General features: G+C 42.7%; 1 protein-coding gene across 1 annotated transcript; it reads right to left on the bottom strand.

Moving 5' to 3' along the window:
- Positions 1–879: 879 nt before the first annotated feature.
- On the bottom strand, positions 880–10,284 carry LOC117521925 (leptin receptor gene-related protein). Its single transcript, XM_034183288.1, has 4 exons — positions 10,178–10,284; positions 9,899–9,974; positions 3,001–3,187; positions 880–2,841 (listed from the first exon to the last, which is right to left on the bottom strand). The coding sequence occupies exons 1-4, from the start codon at positions 10,191–10,193 to the stop codon at positions 2,725–2,727; spliced, it is 396 nt and encodes a 131-aa protein (XP_034039179.1). The 5' UTR covers positions 10,194–10,284; the 3' UTR covers positions 880–2,724.
- Positions 10,285–10,628: the final 344 nt, after the last annotated feature.

The raw sequence follows: 10,628 nt of genomic DNA, 5'->3' as shown, positions 1-10,628 counted from the left end.
TATCGACTTCTCTGCACGTGCAGATCTTGTGAATCTTTTTAAAGTATATTTGGCACAACAGTGATGATCTATTTGTTGACCTCTGTGGGATGTTGATCTGTAAAAACTCCTTCCACTGGAAAAACTACAAGCAGTAACCACTGTTTGATTACAGTAGGAATGGGTTTGTAGCAGAGTGTGGCTTCCTTTTGTTTGCAATTAAGCACACTTGATTTAACGTGCAAATTGATGAGGTAGCTTCAGTGCACTTACAGAACTAATGAAATTAAACCACTGAAAGTTTTATTTAGCTCGTCAGTTTTTATCAAAACATATTCAGTAAGTCCTGATGATGAGCTGCCACTTTACCAACCGCCATCTGTTGTGTATCTTGTTCACAACTGGCTGTTTCCCAGTTGTATTCAGTAACAAGCAAGGAGACAAGGAGAGCAGAAAGTGAAACAACTATTGCTTCTCGGTAAAAACAACTGATCAGTTATACGAGTATGTTGTACATATTGAACATTTAAAGATTTTTTTTTTTTTTTAGCTGCACACAGCTGATATTCTGCCAGTAAGGGAAAGATCTCCCTGTCAAAAGTTGACAGGACAAGTGTGTACCTGACCCCCAAAGCATGCTCACCCACACCTCAGCGTTCATTCTGTTTTTAAGAGCCTGTTCCTCCTGTGAGGTTGTTACTGTGGTTTGCGCGAATCATACAGCCTGCATGCACTTTTTTGAATGAATCATCCATCAGCAGAACACTGAGACAATCATTGAGTGTACAGAGTTAAAATTGAGGATTCCTTTTATCTTAAAAACCCACTGTGCGACCCACTTTTCCTGTCGGTGTTTCACATCATCAGTGGTGAATAAACAGAAAGACCCACTACAAGAAGTTTTGCTATACAGAGTTTTAATCAATGTAAGAAAACAAAATGCAGTCAGGTAATTTTAAATTCATCTCAGAGCTCTTCAAAGCTCATTAGTGTTTTCAGAGTGAGGTGGGTTCGGATTGGAACAGCAGAACAAAATATGGGAGACTGCCATTGTGAAGTGGGCAAATTGTACAAATATTTGTACCTCATTAAAAATATGTCACAGTGCTGAAAATATGCAGTGATGATATTGACATGTAATTACATATCTCATAAAAATAAAGGCTCACGTGTTAAAGTGTACAACAGGCACTTATGAGTTTCAGGGCAAAGCCTTCTCAATTAGGACACTTCACATAGGACTGTACAAATATTTTAGGCACCCTACAATTCTAAAAAAAAATTAAATTCCTAATTTATATTATATTAATGCATCAAATAATGTAGTTTTGGCTCCAAATTCTAAGATATGTTTTTACGAGACCTGTTAACTTACAGGAAGTAGGATGCTGGAAAGTTGTATAATACAACCTATTCAGATGTATTTCTTTAAAAAGAAATGCATTAAATATAATGTTGTATGGTAAACCTGATTTTCAAATTAAAATAAATAAAAACAATAAAAATCCAACACAAAATAAATAGACAAAAAAGAAAAACTTGAGTTATTTGGATGTGAAAGGCATGATACATAATACAAAGACAGCTAATGATGGTCATGCTAAAAAAAAAAAGTGTAAAATATGATTAAATAAACTCAATTTTCTTATAAATTTCAGGGAACCAAAAAAAAAGGATTTACTTTTTTTAACCTGATAGAAATTATGTAATTTTATCACTGAAAAGAAATTCTATATATATCATTTTAAAGATGAAAAACTCTTACATATTTTACTTTTTTTAAAATAAATGCTCAATATTTTGCACTTTATAGGTTTAAGCACCTCATATATGCCTAAAAGATTTGCACAGTACCACAGTTACCATCCAACATGTAAATCTGTTTCACAACCTGATTCTCAATATTAGAAGTAATTTTGATGAGTGACACGCGAGCTTAGAGGTATGAAGACAGAGCAATTTCCCAAGTGCTGTCTCTGACATTTGAGCATCATGATTCTCCTTGGTACAGGCCAAAACACGTCAGTAATGAAAATGTTCCAACTTACAGAGTAAATTGATCTTTGGTGAGAACGTAAACAACTAGACCAAATAAAGTCAGACTGTAAAGGGTCACTTTCACTAGAACATGTTTTGAATAATTCAGAAAAAGTGTCCTTTTAGGTCTTATAAACTATTTTTAAAAATGCATATAACCTGCTTTACAAATACATGTGATCCTGATTAATTGCACATATTATAATAACACCCTCTCAATAAACAGGAAACACTGAGTGCTAATAATAAGCGAAACAGAAAGCTGTAGTTCAGCACAAACATTTCCATCAGCCAACAAGGACAGGGAATGCTTTGAGCACTGCATTTCAAATTACAGTGAAGTTACTCTTTAGAATGCCTTCATAAGATTGAGTTACTGAGGCATAATGAATTAGCACATAGCTGCATTGGGGAGGAAGGCTTAAAGGCAAAACAAGCTAAAATACAGGAATTATAGTAGCTAATGACAGCTATCAGCATCAGTCTCTCTGGTCCTAGACACAAGGCACAATAATGGGGATACAAAGTGTTGTCTTCAACTCCTATCCCCCTAACATCAAAATTAGCCTGATAATATCTTGTTTAAATTTGGCATTGCAAGGTCTATATATGAAAATAATCCACACTGATGGTCAGACACATGTGCCTCTCACTCTGCAATCCACTCAGATGTCCACCCACGTTAACCATCCATATCCAAGACACACTCTACCACTGCTCCCAGCTGAACTCATCCCCACCTCCAAACACGACGAAAAAGCCAAGGATGGTGAGGAAGATGACAGCATTACCAGTCATCACCAGACCACAGGCACCCCACTGAATCTGTAGGAATGACACATAAAAAAATTAGTCATATATGATCATGTTTTGGTTTTTGCAATGCAGCAGATGAACGTGGATCCAGTGTCGTCTTCATGAACGAGTGCTGTCAGACAGGCAGTGAATGCTGTAATTAAGTGAACCCAGGAAGTAGGAACTCACTGTTCTATTGCGAGCTAGGACAACTGGCAATCCAAATGATGATACTACTATTCCAGTTGTCAAGAAGTAAGCCAGTTCTCTGCAAGCATTGCTGGTTGAGTCCGTGTCCTCACTGAGGCGTCTGGCTATAAAGGTCGGGATTGGGCTCAATACATAAAAAATCAGGACAAACATCGGCCAGTATACCCTTAAAAAGAGAGAGACAGAGAGAGAGGGCTGTTGAACTCTTAAGAGGACGGTTCATATTTTTAGACATCACAGTATGAACTACTTGGTGACAACACAACTGATTTGCGCAATCAGAATCATACGGACAAAGACAGCATCCTACATATGAGGCCAAAGTAAACTTAACCATCTGAGATTGGTTTTGAAGGTCACATAGTTTAAAAAAAAAAAAAAAAAAAAAATGCAGAGCATCTTTGTTTCCCCATAAGTGAAAATGAAGCCAGAAGGCTATGATGCTCCTTTCTACTGGAATGACGTGTTGACTAACATAAGACATTCTAATTCTGATGAGTTCTTTCAAACCAGGTTCAAAACACATCTGTTCTCATTAGCAGTTGCGTGTGACTGGCTATTCTTATGGCTACTTTTTCATCAATGAAAACAGAATGTTACCAAAAATATATCTGAAAGTGCCTTAAAGAAATGTTCTAGTGGGCTCCATCCTGTCTGCGTTTCCTGACAGAAAGTGAGTCACATTTACTTGTGCAAAGAGCCATCTTTATCTCAAGGGGAGCACTGTGTTAGTCTTCTGTTAATCGCGATGAAGTTGGATTACTTTTATCTTGTTGAAACGGACATCAATCATAACTTTCAATATCTAAATTGTGCATATTTATGCTGTGGGAAACTATGTGATTGTGGATAACACAGAGAACTGAAATTGCTACTTTTGAGCCACATGCCGCATTTAACTTGAAAACATAATGATGTTTTTGTATCAATTTAAGCAACTAATTGGTTGTAATCACAACTGCAACATGAGAGGAATATAGTTCTAAATGTAAAAACGAGAGGAGACAATTTCCCTCAAAGATTCCCGCGAATACAATTTGTGGAATCAATGGATCCCCTGACTGCAACAGATGAGAAGCAGGGTGAGGAACTGGATGGTGTGGATTTATGATTATCCTGAATCAAGACAAAAACCCATGTCTTGAGTGACTTCCTGGACAGAAGAGAAAGTGCAAAATTTATTGAGACATTCACTAATCTCAGCTGTGACATTGATGTTCCATGGTCCTCGGCCTTTGATATTGAGATGCTAAGGAAGAACTTATGGAGATACGAGGCTGCTGGGCAGAAGTGTTTGATGATGCTGATATCTGTGTAGGAAAACAAAAGGCTAAGAGTTTATGGTCCTACTGTTTGTTTGCAAGAATTGGATGCTAACCAGTGACCTCAGGCAATGACTAGTCATCTTTAGTACCAAGTCTCTTTGGCTGATCCTTGGGTGCCAATGGAATGATTCTATGTCAAATGAGTGGTTATGTAGGGAGACAAATATGATAAATATCACTTGTATTCTGACAGAATTAAAGCTACAACATTTTGGCCATTTGGTTTGTTTCTCTGGACATGATGAAACACGCAGGCGCTTCCTGTGTTCAGGACCCCACAGTCGGAAGGTGGTCACGGTGATGGCCACGTTTCACCTGGCCATGACAGCTAGATGATTACTTTCAAGAGGTGGGGATGGACCAGTCATCTTCCTGGGCAATTGCCATCCAGGACACAAGACAGTACCAGGTGTGGTGGATGTGACAATGTGTGGGACCAGCGCATGCTCCCAGACCTGACCTGACAGAATAAAACACAACACTCGACACGAGTTAACAACACAATAGGATACTTTAAGATTAATACCTACTTCATGCGGTATACATGCTGAAAAGCATCAATATCACGATGTAAACTTAGACTTCTGTCATAACGGTGGTCTGTTAGTGTCCAGGTATTGGAGAGATTGGGGTATCTGGGCTCATTGCTTCTGCTTCAGCATGATGGATCAACTGTGTCCGAGTCAAGTTAGTCCTCTCCATTTAATTCAATTTGTTTTATATTAGCTGGAAATAAATATTTAGAAGCCTGAAACAATGCATTTATTCATTCAATATGTCTTCAAGCATTATGTAACAAAGGCATGTACTTGCAAGAAAAAAAAAAAAAATAATTACAAACTACCATTTGGACAAGCCCCTATATTTACTAAAACCACCTTAACAGGCATAACCACACAACGTAAAAGAGGCTTTTCAACAGGGAAAGGGTATCAGTGCAACTGGACACTAATCACAGCGCTCCACTAATTTTTTTCCTCAAAATTCTACACACAATACCCCATAATGACAATGTGAATAAGGGTTTTTTTTTTTTTAGATTTTTGAAATTTATTAAAAATACAAAAAACAAAACAAACAAAAAAAACCCCCCAAAGAAATCACATGTACGCAAGTATTCACAGCCTTTGCCATGAAGCTCAAAATTGAGTTCAGGCGCATGCTGTTTCCACTGATCATCCTTGAGATGTTTCTACAGCTTAATTGGAGTCCATCTGTGGTAAATTCAGTTGATTGGACATGATATGGAAAGGCACACACCTGTCTACATATAAGGTCCCACAGCTGACAGTGCATGTCAGAGGACAAACCAAGCATGAAGGCAAAGGAATTGCCTGTAGACCTTTGAGACAGGATTGTCTCAAGGCACAAATCTGGGGAAGGGTACAGAAACATTTATGCTGCTTTGAAGGTGCCAGTGAGTACAGTGACCTCCATCATCTGTAAATGGATGTTCAGATCCACCAGGACTCTTCCTAGAGCTGGTCACGCGCCTAAACTGAGCGATTGGGGGAGAAGGGCTGTCAGGGTCAAAACACATTACCCCTTACGGACATCTATAAATGAGTGAACACGAGACCAGCAAATCTTTTGTCAGCTGCATGCAGAGGGAAGAGCAGTCTCAGAGCAGTCACCACCTCTCTCTCGACTCTCGTCGAACTGTCTTCCTGTGCACAGCGTTTTTATTAAGCAAAAGTGGCATACAAGCTGGGCGTGATGACATTGTCGGTTATTGTGAATATCATGAATAAAAGCAATGAGTCAGGGAGGTGACCCAGAACCCAATGGTCACTATATCAGAGCTCCAGCATTCCTCTGTGGAGAGAGGGGAACCTTACAGAACGACAACCATCTCTGCAGCAATCCACCAATCAGGCCTGTATGGTTAGAGTGGCCAGATGGAAGCCACTCCTTTAGTAAAAGTCACATGGCAGCCTGCCTGGAGTTTGCCAAAAGGCACCTCCAGGCAGACCGTGAAACAAAATTCTCTGGTCTGATGAGACAAAAATTAAACTCTTTGGTGTGAATGCCAGGCATCATGTTTGGACGAAACCAGGCAATATCCCTACAGTGAAGCATGGTGGTGGCAGCATCATGCCGTGAGGATGTTTTCAGTGGCATGAACTGGGAGACTAGTCAGGATTGAGGGAAAAATTAATGCAGCAATGTACAGAGAAATCTTGGATGATAACCTGCTCCAGAGCGCTCTTGACCTCAGACTGGGGCGACGGTTCATCTTTCAAAAGGACAATGACCCTCAGCACACAACAAAGATATCAAAGGAGTGGCTTCAGGACAACTGTGAATGTCCTTGAGTGGCCCAGCCAGAGCCCAGACCTGAATCTGATTGAACATCTCTGGTGAGATCTGAAAATGGCTGTGCACGGACACTCCCCATCCAACCTGATGGAGCTTGAGAGGTGCTGCAAAAAGGAATGGACAAAACTGCCCAAAGATAGGTGCATCATATTCAAGAAGACTTGAGACTGTAATTGCTGCCAAAGGTATATCAACAAATTATTAAACAAAGTGTGTGAATACTTATGTTCATTTCTTAGTTTATTTTTAATAAATTTGCAAAAAAAAAAAAAAAAAAAAAACTTTTTCATGTCATCATTATGGAGTGTTGTGAGAAGACTTCTGAGGGAAAAATGAATTCATTTCATTTTGGAATAAAGTTGTAACATAACAAAATGTGGAAAAAGTGAAGCACTGTGAATACTTTCCAGATGCACTGTATCTTGTGTAAAGAAAAAAACAAAAAAAAAAAAAACAAGCAGGACTTGAACTTGGTAATGTATATGAAATTTGATTCTTCAGCTCTCCTGTGTTTTGAAAGTGTTTAATGGATGCGTTACACTAATTCAATGGAAATAGTCAATCAGTCTCTCTCTCTCATGTTCTGTCACAAAATAATGCCAGCTTGCAAGCCTGTTAGAGTTGGATGCTCAATGTGTGACCAGTGATAATGGCAAAGGGCATGGGGGAGATCAGACCATATTGATTTTTGTGCCTATCTCATCTGCTCTTGAAACACTTCCGGGACAGTATTGACAGCACATGGTCTGGTTGTAGGGCTGGGACTAACGATTATTTTCTGAAACAATCAAGAGAGGAGCAAAGAAACTATCCATCCATCCATCCATCCATCCATTTTCTTCCGCTTTATCCGGAGTCGGGTCGCGGGGGCAGCAGCTCAAGCAAAGCCGCCCAGACCTCCCGATCCACACACACCTCCCCCAGCTCCTTCGGGTGAACCCCAAGGCATTCCCAAGCCAGCCGAGAGATGTAATCCTTCCAGGGTGTCCTGGGTCTTCCCCGGGGCCTCCTCCCAATGGGACGTGCCCGGAACACCTCTCCAGCGAGGCGTCCAGGGGGCATCCGGAAAGATGCCCGAGCCACCTCAAATGACTCCTTTCGACATGGAGGAGCAGCGGCTCGACTCCGAGCTCCTCCCGAGTGACCGAGCTCCTCACCCTATCTCTAAGGGAGCGCCCAGCCACCCTGCGGAGGAAACTCATCTCGGCCACTTGTACCCGCGATCTCGTTCTTTCGGTCATGAGCCAAATCTCATGACCATAGGTGAGGATCGGGACGTAGATCGATCCGTAAATCGAGAGCTCTGCCCTACTCAGCTCTCTCTTCACCACGACGGTCCGATACAGCGACCGCATCACAGCAGACGCTGCACTGATCCGTCTATCGATCTCACGCTCCATCCCTCCCTCACTCGTGAATAAGACCCCGAGATACTTAAACTCCTCCACTTGAGGCAAGGACACTCCACCGACCTGAAGAGGGCAAAGCACCTTTTTCCGATCGAGAACCATGGCCTCGGATTTGGAGGTGCTGATTTTCATCCCGGACGCCTCACACTCGGCTGCAAACCGCCCCAGTGCACGCTGAAGGTCATGATTTGATGAAGCCAACATAACCACATCATCCACAAACAGCAGAGATGAGATTATGTGGTTCCCAAACCAGACCCCCTCTACACCCTGGCTGCGCCTAGAAATTCTGTCCATAAAAATAATGAACAGAACCGGTGACAAAGGGCAGCCCTGGCGGAGGCCAACATGCACTGCAAACAGGTTTGACTTACTACCAACAATGCGAACCAAGCTCCTGCTGCGGTCGTACAGGGACCGGATAGCCCTTAGCAAAGGACCCCGGACCCCGTACTCCCGGAGCACTCACCACAGGGTGCCCCGAGGGACATGGTTGAACGCCTTCTCCAGATCCACAAAACACATGTGGACTGGTTGGGTCGAACTCCCATGAACCCTCGAGCACCCGACGGAGCGTGTAGAGCTGGTCCAGTGTGCTGCGATCAGGACGAAAACCACACTGCTCCTCCTGAATCCGAGGTTCGACCATCGGTCGAATTCTCCTCTCCAGTACTCTGGAATAGACCTTACCGGGGAGGCTGAGGAGTGTGATCCCCCTATAGTTGGAACACACCCTCCGGTCCCCCTTCTTAAACAGAGGGACCACCACCCCGGTCTGCCAATCCAGAGGCACTGTCCCCGATCGCCACGCGATGTTGCAGAGGCATGTCAGCCAAGACAGTCCCACAACATCCAGAGACTTAAGGTACTCAGGACAGATTTCATCCACCCCAGGAGCCTTGCCACCGAGGAGCTTTCCAACCACCTCGGTGACTTCTGCCTGGGTAATGGATGAGTCCGCCTCTGGGTCCCCAGTCTCTGCCTCCTCTTCGGAAGACGTGACGATGGGATTGAGGAGATCCTCGAAGTACTCCTTCCACCACCCAACAACATCCCTAGTCAGAGTCAACAGCTCCCCACCCGCACCGTAAACAGTGCCAGTGGAGAGCTGCTTCCGCCTCCTGAGGTGTCAGACAGTTTGCCAGAATCTCTTCGAGGCCGACGGGTAGTCCTCCTCCATAGCCTCCCCGAACACCTCCCAGACCCGAGTTTTTGCCTCTGCGACCGCACGGGCTGCGGCACGCTTGGCCTGCCCGTACCTGTCAGCTGCCTCTGGGGTCCCACCTACCAACAAAGATAAGTAGGACTCCTTCTTCAGCTTGACGGCATCCCTTACTTCCGGTGTCCACCACCAGGTTCGGGGATTGCCGCCGCGACAGGCACCATAGACCTTGCGACCACAGCTACGAGCGGCCGCATCAGCAATGGAGCAAAGAAACTAGTAAAACAAAACTGAGAATTGTTCATATTTCAGAAGCTGAAATCAAAGAATTTTCATATTAAAAAAGAGACCCAAAATGATAAAATAGTTATCAAAATAGTTGTTAATTGCCACACACACACACACACACACACACACACACACACACACACACACACACACACACACACACACACACACACACACACACACACACACACACACACACAGATCCTTTCAACCAATGTGAAATACTGGGGGTAGTAGTTTAACTGCCTGCCTAACTTTTAGACATTTTCGAGCCGTTTTGTCTTTTCCTCTCTCGTGTTGAAGACTAAAAGCCACCAGCTGGATTGGATCTGTGTTTCTAAAGCTAAAATGAGTTGTTGGAACCCAGAACCTACCCATACTGTTCCAGAGCACATCCCAGGAGAAGAAAAGTCAGGCCGATGGCTCCACTGAAGGACAAACCAACCAACGCTAAAAGAAAAAGAAACACACACACACAAAGTGTTTGCAGTACCGCTGAGAGTCTGACGTCCTCAGACATTTAAGCAACACAAAACAAAGAACTTTAAACGTGTTAAACACCCGGGTAACAAAGTTTTTCAGGCAATGTTGCTTTAAACGTCAAAATAAGTTTAAGAGGATAACTAAAGAAGAGCACGTAACTCATAAATTACCTTTAATACCAGCCATTCCCACAAAGTTTCTCTGTTTTTTTGTTGTTTACGTGCTGCGATTTGTGGGGACGCACTTCCTGTTTCCTCTTCCTCGCTGGTTCCGCCTCCTGCCTCGTCATCACGTGACTTTTTTAAAGGCGCAGCAGCCCCACAGACTCCAATTTTTCAAGGATTAATACATGGAATACAACCCCTGGCAAAAATTATGGAATCACCGGCCTCGGAGGATGTTCATTCAGTTGTTTAATTTTGTAGAAAAAAAGCAGATCACAGACATGACACAAAACTAAAGTCATTTCAAATGGAAACTTTCTGGCTTTAAGAAACACTATAAGAAATCAGGAAAAATAATTGTGGCGGTCAGTAACGGTTACTTTTTTAGACCAAGCAGAGGGAAAAAAAATATGGACTCACTCAATTCTGAGGAATAAATTATGGAATCACCCTGTAA

The sequence above is a fragment of the Thalassophryne amazonica genome, chromosome 12 (genome assembly GCF_902500255.1).
Source record: "Thalassophryne amazonica chromosome 12, fThaAma1.1, whole genome shotgun sequence".
Classification (NCBI taxonomy): domain Eukaryota; kingdom Metazoa; phylum Chordata; class Actinopteri; order Batrachoidiformes; family Batrachoididae; genus Thalassophryne; species Thalassophryne amazonica.
Note: the sequence above shows the minus strand (reverse complement) of the source record. Positions and strands in the feature narration are given on the sequence as shown.